Genomic DNA, 22,664 nt, shown 5'->3' on the forward strand with positions numbered 1-22,664 from the left:
TTCACAGAAACTTACTTAAATGTTCACCCATTTAATCTTCTTGAATTGAACCCTTTCTTTTCACCCGATATCACTCATCCTAGTTTAATTTACCTTTGAATATTTCTTTCCACATCACAGATATAAATACTTTGATGAAATATTCATGTTACTTGCATAACTGAAGTGTTGATACATTTCAATTGGTCTGCAGGAGGATTCTGGGATAACCCTGAGCCAGTTAAGCTCAGTAAAAGTGCCACAAGTCGTACTCCTACCAAGCCTTGCAGTCAGAATCTCACCAGTAGAGGTGGGGTGCAACCTTTACAAAATGCCAGTGCCAACAACCGTGTCAATAAGAAAAAAGCAAAGGATGAAAGTGACACTGTCAAAAAACTATTTACAGATAGCATGTCTCCTGCAGATAGTTTCACTCAGTGGTGCAAAACTTCACTTAACACCCTGAAAGTCCATGCTTCTATTGACAGTAAGTATATTTTCCGTATCTAATTACAAAGAACCAGTTTTAGAATGACAGGTTATGTGTAGGACTGATTTTATTCTTTTTAGATTGTTTATATAATTTCATCTGCATATTTTCATTTGGCTGTAGTAAATTCTGTAAAGCACTATTGATAATGATGATGATATTATTTGAGCACATGGGATATTTAGTGTTATGAATGGAAATGGTGAAGAGCTTGTGAAGTTGTGTCCTGAGAAAAGACTAGTTATTGGGAATACCTGGTTGACAAAGAGGGATATACACAAGTATAGATATGTGAGTTGAAGAGATGGTCAACGGGCATTATTGGATTACATATTTATTGATAAGCTTGTAAAAGAGAGACTTTTGAATGTGAGCATGCTGAGAGAGGGAGTTAGTGGGATTTCTGATCTCTATCTTCTGGAGGTAAGGGTGAATATTGTAGAGATTTTTTTTAAAAGGAAGAGAAAATTTTGGGAAAAAAGTATGGTGAGAGAAAATGAGCTTGGCAGGGAGACTTGTGGGAAGAAATACCAGGATGGATAGAGTAGAATGGCAAAAGGTGAAAGTAAATGAAGCAAGGGGAGTGGGTAAGGTATGGGAGGTATTTAGAGATGCAGTTATGGTATGTGCAAGAGACACATGTGACCTGCAAGGTGGCAGATCAGAAATGGTAGTGATTGGGGGATGAAGTAAAGATGCTTGTGGAAGAGAAAAGAGAGGCGTTTGTTTAGTACTTACTGGGAGGGAGGGGAAATGACTATGTATAAGAGAAAGTGTCCAGAAGGTACAGTGGTTGAAAAAGAGGGCAGATGAGAGTTGGGGTGAGAGAGTATCATTAAACTTTGTGGAGAAATAAGAGATGTTTTGGAATGAGGTAAAGTGCAAATTACGAGCCCAACTGGGAACAACAGTGAAGGTGGCAAAAGGGAAAGTGATAACAGCTAGTGATGAAATGAGGAGGACTTAGAATAGATATTTTGAGGGATTAGTAAATGTGCATGATGAAAGAGTGGCAGTTGGGGAAGTATGCAAAGTGAGAGAGCTGTGGAGAATAGATTGGTGAAGAGAAAATGTGGTGAAAGCCTTGCATAAGATGAAATGCAGCAAGGCAGTTGGATTGGATGTGTATCTATGTAGTGAAAGCATGGTAGATGAAATCTGGCAAGTTGTCAGGTGTGGATGGTGTTGTAGAATTTATTAAAAAAGGGGGTGATTGTGTTGTTGATTGGTTGGTAAGGATATTCAATGTATGTATGGATCATGGTGAAGTGCCCTAGGATTGACGGGATGCAAACACAGTGCCATTGTACAAAGGCAAAGGGGGTAAAGGTGAGTGTTCAAACTACACAGGCATAAGTTTGTTGAGTATTTATGGGAACTTGTATGGGAGGGTATTGATTGAGAACATGAAGGCATGTACAGAGCATCAGATTGGGGAAGAGCAGTGTGGTTTCAGAAGTGGTAGAGGATTTGTGGATCAGATGCTTGCTTTGAAGAATGTATGTGAGAGATACTTAGAAAAACAGATGGATTTTATATGTATCATTTATGGTTCTGGAGAAGGCATATGATAAGGTTGATAGAGATGCTTTGTGGAAGGTATTAAGAGTATATGGTGTGGAAGGTAAGTTGTTAGAAGCAGTGAAGTTTTTACCAAGGATTTAAGGCATATACGAGTAGGAAGAGAGTAGAGTGGTTGGTTCCCAGTGATTGTTGGTCTGTGGCAGGGATGTGATATGTTTCCATGGTTGTTTAATCTGTTTGTGGATTGGATTGTTAGGGAGGTAAATGCAAGAGTTTTTAAGAGAGGGATGAGTATTCAGTCTGTTGGGGATGAGAGGGCCTTAGAAGTGGGTCAGTTGATTGCCAATGATAAAGCACTGGTGGCTGATTCGAGTGAGAAACTGCAGAAGTTAGTTACTAAGTTTGGAAAAGTGTGTGAAAGGAGAAAGTTGAGAGTAAATGTGAGTAAGAGCAAGGTTATCAGGTTCAGTAGGGTTGAGGGACAAGATGATTGGGTTGTATGTTTGAATGGAGAAAAATTGGAGGGAGTGAAATGTTTTAGATGTCTGGGAGTGGACTTAGCAGTGAATGGAACCATGGAAGCAGAAGTGCATCAATGGATGAGGGAAGGGGCAAAGGTTCTGGAAGCGATGAAGAATGTGTGGAAGGAGATAACATTATCCCGAAGAGCAAAATTGGATATGTTTGAAGGAATACTAGTTCCAACAATGATATATGGTTGCGAGGCATAGGCTGTTGATAGGGTTGTACGAAGGAGGGTGGATGTGCTGGAAATGAATTGTTTGAGGACAGTATGTGGTATGAGGTGGTTTGATCAAGTAAGTAATGAAAGCGTAAGAGAGATGTGTGGAAATAAACAGTGTGTGGTTGAGAGAGCAGAAGAGGGGTTGTTGAAATGGTTTGGACATATGGAGAGAATGGGTGAGGAAAGATTTACAAAGAGGATATATGTGTTAGAGGTGGAGGGAATAAGGAGAAGCATGAGACCAAATTGGAGGTGGAAGGATGGAATGAAGATTTTGAGCGATTGGGGCCTGAACATACAGGAGAGTGATAGACATGCAAGGAATAGAGTGAATTGGGACAATGTCGTATACCGGGGTCAATGTGCTGTCATTGGACTGAACCAGGGCATGTGATAAGTCTGGGTTAAACCATGGGAAGGTCTGTAGGGCCTAGATGTGGATAGTGAGCTGTGGTGTCGATGCATTACACATGACAACTATAGACTAAGTGTGATCGAACGTTGCCTTTTTTGTCTGTCTTCTTGGAGCTACCATGCTGAAGCAGGGGGTAGCGATGCTGTTTCCTTTGGGCGTAGTGGCACCAGGAATGGATGAAGGCAGGCAAATATGAATATGTGCATGTGTATTTATGTATATGTCTCTGTATGTATATGTGTATATATTGTTATGTATATGCGTATTTACCTGCATGTATGGTAAAGTGTGTAAAAGAAGAAAGCTGGGAGTAAATGTGAATAAAAGCATGGTTATTAGGCTCAGAAGGGTTGAGGGACAAGTAAATTGGGAGGTAAGTTTGAATGGAGAAAAACTGGAGGAAGTAGTGTTTTAGATATCTTGGAGTGGATTTGCCAGTGGATGGAACCATGGAAGTGGAAGTGAGTCACAGGGTGGGGAAGTGGTTGAAGGTTCTGGGAGCATTCAAGAATGTGTGGAAGGCAAGAACGTTATCTCGGAGAGCAAAAATGGATATGTTTGAAGGCATTGTGGTTCCAACAATGTTATATGGTTGTGAGGCATGGACTTAGATAGGGTTGTGCGGAGGAGGGTGGATGTGTTGGAAATGAGATATTTGAGAACAATGTGTGATGTGAGGTGGTTTGATCGAGTAAGTAATGAAAGGGTGAGAGAGATGTGTGGTAATAACAAGAGTGTTGTTGACTGGTTGGTGAGAATATTCAGTGTATGTATGGTTCATGGTGAAGTGCCTGAGGATTGGCGAAATTCATGCACAGTGCCGTTTTACAGAGGCAAAGGGGATAAAGGTGAGTGTTCAAATTAGAGAGGTTATAAGTTTGTTGAGTATTCCTGTGAAATTATATGGGAGAGTATTGATTGAGAGGGTGAAGGCATGTACAGAGCATCAGATTGGGGAGGAGCAGTGTGGTTTCAGAACTGGTAGAGAATGTGTGGGTCAGGTGTTTGCTTTGAAGAATGTATGTGAGATATACTTAGAAAAGCAGATGGATTTGCATGTAGCATTTATAGATCTGGAGAAGGCATATGATAAAGTTGATAGAGATGCTCTGTGGAAGGTATTAAGTGTATATGGTGTGGGAGGTAAGTTGCTAGAAGCAGTGAAAAGTTTTTATTGAGGATGCAAGGCATGTGTATGAGTAGGAAGATAGAAAAGTGATTGGTTCTCAGTGAATGTTGGTTTGCAGCAGGGGTGCGTGATGTCTCCATGGCTGTTTAACTTGTTTATGGATGGGGTTCTGAGGGAGGTGAATGCAAGAGTTTTGGAAAGAGGGGCAAGTATGCAGTATATTGTGGATGAGAGGGCTTAGGAAGTGAGGCAGTTGTTGGTCGCTGATGTTGCAGCGCTAGTGGCTGATTTGGAAGACAAACTGCAGAAGCTGGTGACTGAGTTTGGTAAAGTGTGTGAAAGAAGAAAGCTGAGAGTAAATGTGAATAAGAGGAAGGTTATTAGGTTCAGTAGGGTTGAGGGTCAAGTCAATTGGGAGGTAAGTTTGAATAGAGAAAAACTGGAGGAAGTGAAGTGTTTTAGATATCTGGGAGTAGATTTGGCAGCAGATGGTACCATGGAAGCAGAAGTGAGTTACAGGGTGGGGGAGGGGGCATTGGTTCTGGGAGCATTGAAGAATGTGTTGAAGGCGAGAACGTTATCTTGGAGAGCAAAAATGGGTATGTTTGAAGGAATAGTGGTTCCAACAATGTTATATAGTTGTGAGGCATGGGCTGTAGATAGGGCCATTCCTTGTTTCCTGGCAATACATTCGCTTATGTGGGAAACAGCAATTAAGTATGATGAATAGAGTAAATGTAAATTATTATTTTTTTTTCTGTTTCCCCTTTTAGAAAGTTAAAATACAAGGAGGGGAGGGTTTCCAGGCCCGCACTCCCGTCCCCTTTAGTCGCCTTCTACGACACGTGAGGAACGCTTGGGAAGTATTCTTTCTCCCCTATCCCCGTCTGTTTCCTTGCACTACCTCGCTAACGCGGGAGACAACAACAGAGTATAATTAATAGATAAATAAATAACAAATAGATGATAATCATAACAATAATAATGATAACTACCACTGGAGATAGGGGAGAAAGAATACTTCCCACGTATCCCCTGCGTGTCGTACAAGGCAACTAAAAGGAGAGGGAGCGGGGGGCTGCAAATCCTTCCCTCTTGTTTTTAATTTTCCAAAAGAGGGAACAGAGAAGGGGGCCTAGTGAGGATATTCCCTCAAAGGTTCAGTCCTCTGTTCTAGACGCTACCTTGCTAACGGGGGAAATGGCAAACTATGAAAAAAATATTTTATTATTTATTTACTTTGCTTTGTCGCTGTCTCCCGCGTTAACGAGGTAGCGCAAGGAAACAGACGAAAGAATGGCCCAACCCACCCACATACACATGTATATACATACACGTCCACACACGCACATATTTATACCTATACATCTCAATGTATACATATATATACACACCCAGACATATACGTATATACACATGTACACAATTCATACTGGCTGCCTTTATTCATTTCCATCGCCACCCCGCCACACATGAAATAACAACCCCTTCCCCCCACATGTGCGCAAGGTAGTGCTAGGAAAAGACAACAAAGGCCACATTCATTCACACTCAGTCTCTAGCTGTCATGTAATAATGCACCAAAACCACAGCTCCCTTTCCACATCCAGGCCCCACAGAACATTCCATAGTTTACCCCAGACACTCCATATGCCCTGGTTCAATCCATTGACAGCACTTTGACACAGGTATACCACATCGTTCCAATTCACTCTATTCCTTGCACACATCTCACCCTCCTGCATGTTCAGACCCTGATTGCTCAAAATCTTTTTAACTCCATCCTTCCACCTCCAGTTTGGTCTCCCACTTCCCCTTGTTCCCTCCACCTCTGACACATATATCCTCTTTGTCAATCTTTCCTCACTCGTTCTCGTGTGACCAAACCATTTCAAAACACCCTCCTGCTCTCATTCACACCCTTTTTTTTTTTTTTTTTTTTTGCTTTGTCGCTGTCTCCCGCGTTTGCGAGGTAGCGCAAGGAAACAGACAAAAGAAATGGCCCAACCCACCCCCATACACATGTATATACATACGTCCACACACGCAAATATACATACCTACACAGCTTTCCATGGTTTACCCCAGACGCTTCACATGCCATGATTCAATCCACTGACAGCACGTCAACCCCGGTATACCACATCGATCCAATTCACTCTATTACTTGCCCTCCTTTCACCCTCCGGCATGTTCAGGCCCCGATCACACAAAATCTTTTTCACTCCATCTTTCCACCTCCAATTTGGTCTCCCACTTCTCCTCGTTCCCTCCACCTCCGACACATATATCCTCTTGGTCAATCTTTCCTCACTCATCCTCTCCATGTGCCCAAACCATTTCAAAACACCCTCTTCTGCTCTCTCAACCACGCTCTTTTTATTTCCACACATCTCTCTTACCCTTACGTTACTTACTCGATCAAACCACCTCACACCACACATTGTCCTCAAACATCTCATTTCCAGCACATCCATTCTCCTGCGCACAACTCTATCCATAGCCCACGCCTCGCAACCATACAACATTGTTGGAACCACTGTTCCTTCAAACATACCCATTTTTGCTTTCTGAGATAATGTTCTCGACTTCCACACATTCTTCAAGGCTCCCAGAATTTTCGCCCCCTCCCCCACCCTATGATCCACTTCCGCTTCCATGGTTCCATCCGCTGCCAGATCCATTCCCAGATATCTAAAACACTTTACTTCCTCCAGTTTTTCTCCATTCAAACTTACCTCCCAATTGACTTGACCCTCAACCCTACTGTACTTAATAACCTTGATCTTATTCACATTTACTCTTAACTTTCTTCTTTCACACACTTTATCAAACTCAGTCACCAGCTTCTGCAGTTTCTCACATGAATCAGCCACCAGTGCTGTATCATCAGCGAACAACAACTGACTCACTTCCCAAGCTCTCTCATCCCCAACAGACTTCATACTTGCCCCTCTTTCCAAAACTCTTGCATTTACCTCCCTAACAACCCCATCCATAAACAAATTAAACAACCATGGAGACATGACACACCCCTGCCGCAAAGCTACATTCACTGAGAACCAATCACTTTCCTCTCTTCCTACACCTACACATGCCTTACATCCTCGATAAAAACTTTTCACTGCTTCTAACAACTTGCCTCCCACACCATATATTCATAATACCTTCCACAGAGCATCTCTGTCAACTCTATCATATGCCTTCTCCAGATCCATAAATGCTACATACAAATCCATTTGCTTTTCTAAGTATTTCTCACATACATTCTTCAAAGCAAACACCTGATCCACACATCTTCTACCACTTCTGAAGCCACACTGCTCTTCCCCAATCTGATGCTCTGTACATGCCTTCACCCTCTCAATCAATACCCTCCCATATAATTTACCAGGAATACTCAACAAACTTATACCTCTGTAATTTAAGCACTCACTCTTATCCCCTTTGCCTTTGTACTCTTTTTATTACCACATATCTCTCTTACCCTTTCATTGCTTACTTGATCAAACCACCTCACACCGCATATTGTCCTCAGACATCTCATTTCCAACACATCCACCCTTCTCCACACAACTCTATCTGTAGCCCACGCCTTGCAACCATATAACTTTCTTGGAACCACTAGTATTTTTATTATTATTTTTTTTTTTTTCATACTATTCGCCATTTCCCGCGTTAGCAAGGTAGCGTGAAGAACAGAGGACTGGGCCTCTGAGGGAATATCCTCACCTGGCCTCGTTCTCTGTTCCTTCTTTTGGAAAATTAAAAAAAAAAAGAAAAAAAAGACGAGAGGGGAGGATTTCCAGCCCCCCGCTCCCTCCCCTTTTAGTCGCCTTCAACGACATGCAGGGAATACGTGGGAAGTACTCTTTCTCCCCTATCTCCAGTTTTTTTTTTTTTTTTTTTTTTTTTGCTGTCTCCCGCGTTTGCGAGGTAGCGCAAGGAAACAGACGAAAGAAATGGCCCAACGCACCCCCATACACATGTATATACATACGTCCACACACGCAAATATACATACCTACACAGCTTTCCATGGTTTACCCCAGACGCTTCACATGCCCTGATTCAATCCACTGACAGCACGTCAACCCGGGTATACCACATCGATCCAATTCACTCTATTCCTTGCCCTCCTTTCACCCTCCTGCATGTTCAGGCCCCGATCACACAAAATCTTTTTCACTCCATCTTTCCACCTCCAATTTGGTCTCCCACTTCTCCTCGTTCCCTCCACCTCCGACACATATATCCTCTTGGTCAATCTTTCCTCACTCATTCTCTCCATGTGCCCAAACCATTTCAAAACACCCTCTTCTGCTCTCTCAACCACGCTCTTTTTATTTCCACACATCTCTCTTACCCTTACGTTACTTACTCGATCAAACCACCTCACACCACACATTGTCATCAAACATCTCATTTCCAGCACATCCATCCTCCTGCGCACAACTCTATCCATAGCCCACGCCTCGCAACCATACAACACTGTTGGAACCACTATTCCTTCAAACATACCCAATTTTGCTTTCCGAGATAATGTTCTCGACTTCCACACATTCTTCAAGGCTCCCAGGATTATTATTATTATTATTATTATTATTATTATTATTATTATTATTATTATTATTATTATTATTAAATACTGAATCATTATCATGTATGGCATCACCCTGGCTGATGCAGTACTTGATTTGTTCCATCATGATTCTACTTTCAGTTCCAACCTTCGTGACGTTCTTAGCAGAAGTAGAGTCCCCTTATGAGGTACATGACTATATTCGATCATATCTTGGAGACAGCAAAGAGGTAAAAGAATTTGCAAAACAGTACTTAGAACGACGCAGCAAAGCCCGTAATGCTCAAAAGGAACGTGAGGTGGAAGATGACATCTTGGCGCCGGCACCAGCTGTCAATCCTACCAACATTGAATTCCAGGAGGTTAAGGTATTTACATTTATATATTTATTTTGCTTTGTCGCTGTCTCCCGCGTTAGCGAGGTAGCACAAGGAAACAGACGAAAGAATAGCCCAACCCACCTACATACACATGTATTTACATACACGTCCACACACGCAGATATACATACCTATACATCTCAATGTATACATATATATATATATACTCACACAGACATATACATATATACACATGTACATAATTCATACTGTCTGCCTTTATTCATTCCCATGGCCACCCTGCCACACATGAAATAACAACCCCCTCCCCCTTTATGTGCGCGAGGTAGCGCTAGGAAAAAAACAACAAAGGCCACTTTCGTTCACACTCAGTCTCTATCTGTCATGTAATAATGCACCAAAACCATAGCTCCCTTTCCACATCCAGGCCCCACAGGACTTTCCATGGTTAACCTCAGACGCTTCACATGACCTGGTTCAATCCATTGACAGCATGTCGACCCCGGTATACCACATCGTTCCAATTCACTCTATTCCTTGCACACCTTTCACCCTCCTGCATGTTCAGGCCCCGATCGCTCAAAATCTTTTTCACTCCATCTTTCCATCTCCAATTTGGTCTCCCACTTCTCCTTGTTCCCTTCACCTCTGACACATATATCCTCTTGGTCAATCTTTCCTCACTCATTCTCTCCATGTGACCAAACCATTTCAAAACACCCTCTTCTGCTTTCTCAACCACACTCCTTTTATTACCACACATCTCTCTTACCCTATAATTACTTACTCGATCAAACCACCTCACACCACATATTGTCCTCAAACATCTCATTTCCAGCACATCCACCCTCCTCCGCACAACTCTATCCATAGCCCACGCCCTGCAACCATATAACGTTGTTGGAACCACTATTCCTTCAAACATACCCACTTTTGCTTTCCGAGATAATGTTCTCGACTTCCACACATTCTTCAACGCTCCCAGAACTTTCGTCCCCTCCCCCACCCTATGATTCACTTCCACTTCCATGGTTCCATCTGCTGCCAAATCCACTCCCAGATATCTAAAACATTTCACTTCCTCCAGTTTTTCTCCATTCAAACTTATCTTCCAATTGACTTGTCCCTCAACCCTACTGTACCTAATAACCTTGCTCTTATTCACATTTACTCTCAAATTTCTTCTTTCATACACCTTACCAAACTCAGTCACCAGCTTCTGCAGTTTCTCACATGAATCAGCCACCAGCACTGTATCATCATCGAACAACAACTGACTCACTTTCCAAGCTCTCTCATCCACAACAGACTGCATACATGCCCTTCTTTCCAAAACTCTTGCATTTACCTCCCTAACAACCTCATCCATAAACAAATTAAACAACCATGGAGACATCACACACCCCTGCCACAAACCTTCATTCACTGAGAACCAATCACTTTCCTCTCTTCCTACACGTACACGTGCCTTACATCCTCGATAAAAACTTTTCACTGCTTCTAACAACTTGCCTCCCACACCATATAATCTTAATACCTTCCACAGAGCATCTCTATCAACTCTATCTTATACCTTCTCCAGATCCATAAATGCTACATACAAATCCATTTGCTTTTCTAAGTATTTCTCACATACATTCTTCAAAGCAAACACCTGATCCACACATCCTCTACCACTTCTGAAACCACACTCCTCTCCTCCAATCTGATTCTCTGTACAAGCCTTCACCCTCTCAATCAATACCCTCCGATATGATTTACCAGGAATACTCAACAAACATATACCTCTGTAATTTGAGCACTCACTTTTATCCCCTTTTCCTTTGTACAATGGCACTAGGCAAGCATTCCGCCAATCCTCAGGCACCTCACCATGAGTCATACATACATTAAATAACCTTACCAACCAGTCAACAATACAGTCACCCCTTTTTTAATAAGTTCCACTGTAATACCATCCAAACCCACTGCCTTGCCGGCTTTAATCTTCCGCAAAGCTTTTACTACCTCTTCTCTATTTACCAAATCATTCTCCCTAACCCTCTCACTTTGCACACCACCTCGACCAAAACACCCTATGTCTGCCACTCTGTCATCAGACACATTCAACAAACCTTCAAAATACCACTCTTTTCACCCCAACATTCTCTCTTCTTTTCTGAAAACCTCTACAAATCTTCCCCTTCACCTCCACAAGATAATGATCAGACATCCCTCCAGTTGCACCTCTCAGCACATTAACATTCAAAAGTCGTAATCCAATAACACTCTTTGGCCATCTCTCCTACTTACTTGCGTATACTTACGTATATCTCTTTTTAAACCAGATATTCCCAAACACCCGTTCTTTTTCAGCACATAAATCTACAAGCTCTTCACCATTTCCATTTACAACACTGAACACCTCATGTATACCAATCATTCCCTCAACTGCCACATTACTCACCTTTGCATTCAAATCACCCATCACTATAACCCGGTCTCGTGCATCAAAACTACTAACAAACTCACTCAGCTGCTCCCAAAACACTTGCCTCTCATGGTCTTTCTTCTCATGCCCAGGTGCATATGCACTAATAACCACCCATCTCTCTGCATCCAGTTTCAGTTTTACCCATATCAATCTAGAATTTACTTTCTTACACTCTATCACATACTCCCACCACTCCTGTTTCCTGAGTAGTGCTACTCCTTCCCTTGCTCTTGTCCTCTCACTAACCCCTGACTTTACTCCCAAGACATTCCCAAACCACTCTTCCCCTTTACCCTTGAGCTTCGTTTCACTCAGAGCCAAAATATCCAGGTTCTTTTCCTCAAACATACTACCTATCTCTTCTTTTTTCTCATCTTGGTTACATCCACACACATTTAGACACCCCAATATGAGCCTTTGAGGAGGATGAGCACTCCCCACGTGACTCCTTCTTCTGTTTCCCCTTTTAGAATGTTAAAATACAAGGAGGGGAGGGTTTCCAGCCCCCTGCTCCCGTCTCCTTTAGTCGCCTTCTACGCCACATGAGGAATGTGTGGGAAGTATTCTTTCTCCCCTGTCCCCGGGTATTTACATATATATATTTATATGGTTGATTTGAATGCAAAGGTGAGTAATGTGGCAATTGAGGGAATATTTGGTATACATGGGGTGTTCAGTGTTGTAAATGGAAATGGTGAAGAGCTAGTAGATTTATGTGCTGAAAAAGGACGGGTGATAGGGAATACCCGGTTTAAAAAGAGATATATAAATAAGTATACGTATATAAGTAGGAGAGATGGCCAGAGAGCATTATTGGATTACGTGTTAATTGATAGGCACGCGAAAGAGAGACTTTTGGATGTTAATGTGCTGAGAGGTGCAACTGGAGGGATGTCTGATCATTATTTTGTGGAGGCAAAGGTGAAGATTTGTAGAGGTTTTCAGAAAAGAAGAGAGAATGTTGGGGTGAAAAGAGTGGTGAGAGTAAGTGAGCTTGGGAAGGAGACTTGTGTGAGGAAGTACCAGGAGAGACTGAGTACAGAATGGAAAAAGGTGAGAACAAAGGAGGTAAGGGGAGTAGGGGAGGAATGGGATGTATTTAGGGAAGCAGTGATGGCTTCTGCAAAAGATGCTTGTGGCATGAGATGTGTGGGAGGTGGGCAGATTAGAAAGGGTAGTGAATGGTGGGATGAAGAAGTAAGATTATTAGTGAAAGAGAAGAGAGAGGCATTTGGACGATTTTTGCAGGGAAATAATGCAAGTGAGTGAGAGATGTATAAAAGAAAGAGGCAGGAGGTCAAGAGAAAAGTGCAAGATGCTTCACATGCCCTGCTTCAATCTATTGGCAGCTCATCGATCCTGGTATACCACATAGTTCCAATTCACTCTTTTCCGTGCATGACTTTCCCCTTCCTGTATGTTCAGGGCCCAGTTGCTCAAAATCTTTTTCATTTCTTTCTTCCACCTCCAATTTGGTCTTCCACTTCTACTCATTTCCTCCACCTCTGGCACATATATCCTGTTTTTCAATCTTTCCTCACTCATTCTCTCCATGTGACCAAACCATTTCAATGCACCCTCTTCGGCTCACTCAACCACTCTTTTTATTACCACACACCTCTCTTACACTTTCATTACTTACTCGATCAAACCACCTCACACCACACATTGTCCTCTAACTTCTCATTTCCAACACATCCACCTTCCTCTGCACAACCCTATCTATAGCCCATGGCTCACAACCATATAACATTGTTGGAACCACTGTTCCAAACATTCCCGTTTTTGCTCTCCAAGATAACATTCTCACCTTCCTCACATTCTTGAACGCTCCCAGAACCATTACCCCCTCCCACACTATGTTTCCATCCGTTGCTAAATCCACTCCCGGATATCTAAAACACTTCACTTCCTCCAGTTTTTCTCCTTTCCGATTTACCTCCCCATTAACTTGTCCCTCTACCTATCTGAATCTAATAACCTTGCTCTTATTTACATTTACTCTCAGCTTTCTTCTTTCACACACTTTACCAAACTCAGTCACCAGCTTCTACAGTTTCTCACCCAAATCAGCCACCGGAGATGTATCATCAGCAAACAACAACTGGCTCACTTCCCAAGCCCTCTCATCCACAACAGACTGCATACTTGCCCCTCTCTCCAAACTCTTGCATTCACTTACCTAACAACCCCATCCATAAGCAAATTAAACAATCGTAGAGACATCATGCACCCCTGCCGCAAACCGGCATTCACTGAGAACCAATCATTTTCCTCTCTTCCAACTCGTACACATGCCTTACATCCTTGATAAAAACTTTTCACTGCTTCAAGCAACTTACCTCCCTCACCATATACTCTTAATACCTTCCACAGAGCATCTCTATCAACTCTATCATATGCCTTCTCCAGATCTATAAATGCTACATACAAATCCATCTGTTTTTCTAAGTATTTCTCGCATGTATTCTTCAAAGCAAGCACTTGATCAACACATCCTATATCACTTCTGAAACCACACTGCTCTTCCCCAATCTGATGCTCTGTAGATGCCTTGACCCTCTCAGTCAATACCCTCCCATATAATTACCCAGGAATATCCACATCCAGGCCCCACAGATCTTTCCATGGTTTACCCCAGACACTTCACATCCCCTGCTTCAGGCCATTGACAGCATGTAGACCTCAGTATACCTCATCATTCCAGTTCATTCTATTTCTTGCATGCCTCTCACCCTCCTGTATATTCATGCCCTGATTGCTCAAAATCTTTTTCACCTCACACTTCCACCTCCAATCAGGTCTCCCACTTCACCTTGTTCCTTCCACCTCTGACACATATATCCTCTTTGTTAATCTTTCCTCTCTCATTCTTTCCATATGTACATACCATTTTAACACACCCTGTTCTGCTTTCTCAACCACACTCTTTTTATTTCCACACATCTCTCATACCCTTTCATTACTTACTCGGTCAAACTACCTCACACCACATGTTATCCTCAAACATTTCATTTCCAACACATCCTCCCTCATCCGTACAACCTAGTCTATAGCCCATGCCTCACAACCACATAACATTGTTGGAACTACTACTACTTCAAACATACCTGTTTTTGCTCACCGAGATGATGTTTTTTCTTTCCACACATTCTTTATTGCTCCCAGAACTTTTGCCCCCTCCCCCACCCTGTGACTCTCTTCCACTTCCATGGCTCCTTTCACTGCTAAGTCCACTCCCAGATATCTAAACCACTTCACTTCAATTTTTCTCTTCAATTTTTCTTCATTAAAACTTACATCCCATTTAACCTGTCACTCAACCCTACAGAACCTAATAACCTTGCTTGTATTCACATACTCTCAACTCTCTCCTTTCACACACTTTTCCAAACTCAGTCACCAACTTCTGCAGTTTCTCACTAGAATTAGCCACTAGAGCTGTTTCATCGGTAAACAACTTACTCATTTCCCAGGCCCTCTCATCCCAACATACAGCATGCTCACCCCCCTCTCCAAAACTCTTGCATTTACCTCCCCACCCATCCCATCTGTAAACAAATTAAACAACCATGAGGACATCACACACCCCTGCTGCAGACCGACATTCACTGAGAACCATTCTCCTCTTTCCTTACTCGTACACATTCCTTACATCCTTGGTAAACTCTTTTCACTGCTTCTAGTAACTTACCTCCCACACCATATACTTTTAAGACCTCCACAAAGCATCTCTATCAACTCTATCATATGCCTTCTCCAAATCCATAAATGCTACATACAAATCCATCTGTTTTTCTAAGTATTTCTCACACACATTCTTCAAGGCAAACATCTGATCCACACATCCTCTACCACTTCTAATATCACACTTCTTTTCCCCATTCTGATGCTCTGAACATGCCTTCACCCTCCCATATAATTTCCCAGAAATACTCAACAAACTTATGCCTCTGTAGTTTGAACACTCACCTTTATCCCCTTTGTCTTTGTACAGTGGCACTATGCATTCATTCCACCAATCCTCAGGCACTTCACCATGGTCCAGACATACATTGAATATCCTTACCAACCAATCAACAACAGTCACCCCCTTTTTTATAAATTCTACTGTAATACCCTCATAACCCACCTCTTTGATTTCATCTTCCGCATAGCTTTCACTATCTCTTCTCTCTCAACCATACCACTCTCCCTGACCCTGTCACTTCGCTCACTGCCCAACCAAAACACCCCACATCTCCCACTACATCATCAAACACATTGAACAAACCTTTAAAATACTCACTCCATCTCACTTTACCTCCTTCCAAAACATCTTTTTCTTCTCCCTAAAATTTAGTAATACTCTCTCACCCCAACTTTCATTTGCCATTTTTCAATCCTTGCCCCTTTCTCCTGACCTGCTGCTTTCTTTTATACATCTCCCAGTCATTTGCACTACTTTCCTGCAAGTATATCCCAAATGCCTCTCTTTTCTCTCTCACTAACAACTTGTCTTCATCCCACCACTCACTATCCTTTCTAATCTGCCCACCTCCTGCCTTTCTCATGCCACATGTATCTTTTGCACTTGCCATCACTGCTTTCTTAAATACATCCCATTCTTAGCCCACTCCCCTCTCGTCATTTGCTCTCACCTTTTGCTATTTGACACCCAATCTCTCCTGATACTTCCTCACACAAGTCTCCTTTCAAAGCTCACTTACTCTTACCACTCTTTTTCCCAACTTTCTCTTCTTTTTTGAAATCCTCTATGAATCTTCACCTTCGCCTCCACAGGATAGTAATCATATATCCCTCCACCTGCCACTTTCAGCACATTTACCTCCAAAAGTCTCTCTTTTACATTCCTGGTAATTAACACGTAATCCAATGCCCTTTAACCATCTCTCTTACTCACATACATATATTTATGTATATCTCTGTTTTTAAACCAGGTATTCCCAATCACCAGTCTTTTTTCAGCATACAAATCTACAAGCTCTTCACCATTTCCTTTTATAGCACTGAATATCTGATCATTGCCAACCTCGCTCTTCTGAATGATGGTAGTGGAACTCATGTAGATGATCAAACTGGGAATATCTCAGCAATTGATTTATCCTTGTGATCGACAGATATATGTGACATCATCACATGGGATATTTATGACGACCCCCTGGGAAGTGACCATTTCCTGATCTGTCTTTCTTATCCATGCAACATTATTACCAACCTGCCTCCTCCTAAATTTAACTATAAGAAAGCAGACTGGGTCTTATTTACAAGACAAGCCGTCCTTGATATATCTGGTGGCGACATTGGTGCAGAAGTCCTCAAGATTACATCCACCATACTGATGGCTGCTAAGAACTCTATACCTAAGGTTTCTACAATTTTCACAAAGCATAGAGTTCCTTGGTAGACCCCAGATTGCCGGAATGCACTGCGTGAACACAATAGGAGATCCAGGATTTTTGACAACAAGCCCTCAGATAATAACTTTATTGCATACAACGTGCGAGGGCTCAGGCAAGAAGAATTATCAGACAAACCAAACGAGATGTCTGGTGCAGCTTCGCCACTACCATGAACAGGGACACAGCATAACTCAGGTCTGGTCTTCAGTCAATGAAATTAAAAGAAAATTCAAGCCACTACTTCCTGCAAGTCCACCATCAAGATCAAATCATCAACGACCCAGTGGACAGGGCCCACACACTTGCCTGGAAATTCTCAGAAACAAGCCGTTTGGCCAATTACCATCCATGCTTCCTCCAGCACAAGTGCCAGGCCAAGCTGCAAATACCAGACTTTGCTGCAGAAGATTCTTATGACACTAAGAAAGCATTTACAATGAAAGAATTGCTTCTTGCCCTGAAATCCTATAAAGGTTCGAGACCGGGTCCCAGCAGGATCACTTATGGGGTGATTCAGCACCTTAGTCAGGCTAACGTGACTAAGTTGTTAGCATTGTACAATGAGATTTGGACGTCTCAAATGTTTCCATACTCCTGGCACTTTGTGCATGTCATCACCATTCCTAAAGGCTCTGGATGCTGTACAAATGTAAATTCATTTCGACCTATTGGGCTCATGAGCAGCATTTGTAAGGTCATGGAAAGAATGGTTAACAGAAGGTTTTTTTTTTTTCTTTCTTTTTAGAATCGAAGGGTTTATTAAAAGATCAACAGTGTGCTTTTCATCGTAACAGAGGCACATTGGATCATTTAACACACCTAGAACATTCTATCTTAGAGTCATTTAGTAAAGTGCGTTTTTTGGTTGCTATATTTCTTGATTTAGAAAAAGCCTTCGACATGGCATGGTGAAATGGAATTTTGAGCCAACTTTTTGCTTTTGGTTTAAGAGGTTATTTACCCATATTAGAATTATTTTAATAATAGAGCTATTGCTGTGAAACTTACTGTGCTCAATGTCACTTCGGACACATTTTTCCAACAGAATGGGGTGCTGCAAGGCAGCGTTCTTAGCCCAACGTTATCTAACATTATGATCAATGATATTTTGTCTCCAGCTTCCGTCCCACAAGATCTTGAATACTCACTTTATGCTGATGTTTATGTACAATGGTACTCTTCACTTAGTGCACAATTTTCAGCTGAGTGAGTTCAAGCTGTGCTTGAGTCTGTTCATCGTTGGGCGCTAAAGTGGGGATTTAAGTTCTCACCCAGCAAAAGTATCACATTTGTCTTTATCCTTTAAATTCATGTCCCGAATTTGCTTTTAACTTTAGACAACAACCCAATCTCATTCCAAAATACAGTAAAATTCTTAGGCTAAATTTTGATAAAAGATTGAATTGGAAAATTCATGATGATTGTTTAGTAATAAATTGCAGTAAAAGATTAAATATTCTTAAATGTCTTTGTCTTTCGGGTTCCTCCTGGGGAGCTGACAGAAAATCTTTATTAATGATTTATAAGTCCCTGATTAGATCTAAATTAGACTATCTCTCTCTGGTGTATGCTTCGTTGAGCGATTATACCCTGTGGAGGTTAGATGTGATAGAGAACAAATGTTTGCAAGTGTGTCTTGGAGCCCTAATTTGTACCAGAGTTCCACAATTGGAAGTTTAGGCCTGTGTACCTCCTTTCTGGCTAAGATGCAAGATCCTGTCATAGCAAAGCGGTATTCTGATGGCCAGGAGGAACAATACAACTGCTTGACGACTCATTCTGGAATGTTCATAGCTTGTCATCAGAGGCGTCAGGCCCTTGGCCTTCAGGATACAATTCCTCAGTGAGAACTCTGGTATTAAAGTGAATGAAGTGGACTCGCTGGTTAAAAACTCCTCACCTCCCAGGGAGGGTTCAGAAATTAACATAAAGATGAGCTGACTTCCAGCCAAAAAGGCCAGTACACTGGAGAGCGAGGTACACCAGTGTTTTTGGCAGGTCATCATCGATCACTTGTATTATGTTCACTTCTACACTGATGGCTCCAAGACAGTTGAATGCGTGGGTGCAAGTGTGTGGTCAGTGGAGTGTGCCCTCAGATACTGCTTGCCAAACCATACATCTGTGGTTTGCTCCGAGTTTTTTGCCATTGATTGAGCCATAGACTATATAATTATTTCAAATCACAATAAAGCAATAATTTTTTTCTGACTCTCTGCTCTTAAAGCAATAGGTACTGAATATACAGAGTCCTGTGAATTACAGGGCAATATTGTTAATAAACTTAATTCATGTAAAAACGATATCATCTTGATATGGGTGCCTGGTCATTGCAGTATATTCAGCACTGAGCAGGCAGACAGGTTGGCTAAGTTGACCTCAGAACTTGAGGAGGTCATTAAGATCCCTTGGGAGCTGGGATCCTGCCTTTTCTTAGGGAAGAGATCAATCTATCTTCTGTAGCAGAGGCAGTGGACCAGCCTGACAATCAACAGGATATACAAGCAGGAAGTGGCTAACTGGCCAACCTCATATTCCAAGGAGGTCATGCTGGCCCACCTCAGAATTAACTCTACACTTATGACCCACATGAAGCCATATATAAACAAAAACTTTCCACTGACATGTCAACATTACCAAGAAATCTTAGAATTCGAACATTTACTCTTATGATGCCATAGCTTCATTCAACACAGGAAACATTTAATAGACTATTACAACAGGGAAAACATCTGTTTTAACATTATCAGTATACTTAGGGATAACTCGAATACGATAGACAAATTGATGGTCTTCCTCAGAGAAACAGAATTACTCAAGATGATGTAAGGTGATTCGTGGGTTGTTCTCTGTGGCGGGGTAGGCTCCGGTGTGAGGCTTGTCCTACTTTGGCCTGTTGCATGTGGGTGGACATGTCCACTCATTAGACGGTTAGCCTTGAGGGGAGGGGATTATCTTCTAGGCAGCCGTGCATGGGATTGAGCCAGCGAATCCCAGAATAAATTGTGTTCTTTGTGCATGACATGGTGAAGGATTATCATTAGTTTGACCCATCTCTTCGCACTCTTGGGTAAACTGCAACTGTGGGTGCTGTGCTGACTTTGTGGTGTTTGCTGCCCTGTTGGCTCAGTGCCTGCTGCCCTGTTGGCTCAGTGCCCTCAAAATCTTTTCTTTTCATTATTTATTTTGATTATATTTAATCTTTATCATGATATCAAAATTATACTTTTTCTAGTTTTTCTATTTTTGTTTTTCTTTTTTCTTTAGAATAGGTATTTAGGGATGATTTCAGTCATATATTAAATAGGGTTGCAGGCCTAATGGCCTTCCTCATAGGTCGCAGGCCGTAAAACTCAATACCCCATGTACACTAATTATATCCTCAACTGCCACATTACTCACCTTTGCATTCAGATCACCCATCACTGAAACCCGGTCTCACTCATCAAAGCTGCTGACACACCGCTCATCTGCTCCCAAAACACTTGCCTCTTATGATCTTTCTTCTCATGACCAGGTGCATAGGCACCAATAATCACCCATATCTCTCCATCCACCTTCAGTTTTATGTGCATCAATCTAGAATTTACTTTCTTATGCTGTATTGCAAACTCCCACACCTTTTGCTTCAGGAGTAGTGCTACTCTTCCTTAGCTCTTGTTCTCTCACTAACCCCTGACTTTACTCCCAAGACTTTCCCAAACCATTCTTCTCCTTTATCCTTGAGCTTCACTTCACTTAGAGCCAGAACATCCAGGTTTCTTTCCTCAAACATACCACCTATCTCTCCTTTCTTCTCATCTTGGTTACATCCACACACATTCAGACATCCCAATCTGAGCCTTCAAGGAGGAAGAGCACTCCCTGCTTGACTCCTTCTGCTTCCCTTTTTAGAAATTTAAATACAAGGAGGGGATATAAGTTTGAGTGGAGAAAAAGTGGAGGAAGTGAATCATTTTAGATACCTGGGAGTGAACTTAGCAGCAGATGGAACCATGGAAGTGGAAGTGAGTCATAGGGTGGGGGAGGGATTAATGGTTCTGGGAGTGAAGAATGTATGGGAGAGAATGTTATCTCAGAGAGCAAAAATGGGTATGTTGGAAAGAATAGTAGTTACAAAAGTATTGTATGGTTGCGAGTCATGGGCCAAGATAGGGTTGTACAGAGGAGGGTGGATGTGTTGGAATTGAAATGTTTGAGGACAATATGTGGTGTAAAGTGGTTTGATCGAGTAAGTAATGAAAGGGTAAGAGAGATGTATGGAAATAAAAAGAGTGTGGTTGAGAGAGTAGAAAAGGGTGTGTTGAAATGGCTTGAACATATGGAGAGAAGGAGTGAGAAAAGATTGACATGTTGAAATGGTTTAAACACATGGAGAGAATGAGTGAGAAAAGATTGACAAAGAGGTTACATGCTTTAGAGGTGGAGGGAACAAGAAGTGGGAGACCAAATTGTAGGTGTAAGGATGGAGTGAAAATGATTTTGAGTGATGGAGGCATGCAAGGAATAGAGTGGATTGGAACAATGTGATATTCCAGGGTCGACATGGTCAGTGGACTGAACCAGGGCATGTGAAGCATCTGGGGTAAACCATGGAAAGGTCTGTTGGGCCTGGATGTGGAAAGGGTGCTGTGGTTTCTGTGCATTACACATGACAGCTAGAGACTGAGTGTGAACAAATTTGGCCTTGTCTATATTCCTGGTGCTACCTTGCTGAAGCAGGGAGTAGCCATGCTGTTTCCTGTGGGGAAGGGTAGCAACAGGAATGGATAAAGGCAAGCATGAATAAGTACATGTGCATATATGTATATGTCTGTGTAGGTGTATGTATATTATGATCTGTATATATGTGTATGTAGGTGCTTATGTATATATATGTGTATATCAATTGATGTATAGCATTAATGGGATAGCCTTGATTAGGGCTTCAGCTGCCTGTGCTGTCTCAGCTATGAAATAATGCAGAACTATACTGTACATCCAGATATTCAGAACAAAAGTTGATCTACCACATATGAGGCTGTTTCTAAAAAGCAACATGAAAGTCTTTTTTTTTCAAGGCCAAACAAGATGTCAGAGATATATACCAGTAAAAAGCAGTTTATCATAATACAGGTACACCACTGATTTTCCAGCACTTGGTTCCAAAGCCTTGCCAGATTAACCATTTTGCTGGATCAACCATGGTCACATGATAATGATAATTCATCAACACACCTCTAACCCACTAATTATACATCTCCCATGGGTCTAAAGTTCTAAAGTATGCCATGGAGTGCTAGAAACTTAAATTAGATATTGAATGTGAATTAAATGTCTCTTGCATTAACCTTCCACACATTCACCTTCCTGTATGTTCAGGCCCTGATCACTCAACCATACTTTGTAAATTAAATAAATGAATGAAATACAGTTACTTATACACCTGCTCAGGACTGAGATGCTTGTCAGCTATGAGTTTTGCAAATTCATCGTTATACTCGGCAGCTCCTTCATGGTTTGCAGACCGCTTTTCTCCGCACACTTTATTCATGGAAATTCCATGACGCTTCTTTAATCTTTGAAGCCGACCTTCACTATAGTC

The 22,664-nt window shown here is 41.9% G+C and overlaps 1 protein-coding gene across 5 annotated transcripts in view; it reads left to right on the forward strand.

The window, feature by feature from the left end:
* The window catches only part of LOC139746040 (uncharacterized), a 304,925-nt gene that overhangs the window by 207,598 nt on the left and 74,663 nt on the right, over positions 1-22,664 (forward strand). For all 5 annotated transcript variants that reach the window (XM_071656858.1, XM_071656854.1, XM_071656856.1 and 2 more), the window contains exons 16-17: positions 194-466; positions 9,006-9,232. In XM_071656858.1, the coding sequence (XP_071512959.1) occupies positions 194-466; positions 9,006-9,232 (500 nt within the window). The remainder of the gene's footprint in view (positions 1-193; positions 467-9,005; positions 9,233-22,664) is intronic.

This window comes from Panulirus ornatus, chromosome 63 (genome assembly GCF_036320965.1).
Source record: "Panulirus ornatus isolate Po-2019 chromosome 63, ASM3632096v1, whole genome shotgun sequence".
Classification (NCBI taxonomy): domain Eukaryota; kingdom Metazoa; phylum Arthropoda; class Malacostraca; order Decapoda; family Palinuridae; genus Panulirus; species Panulirus ornatus.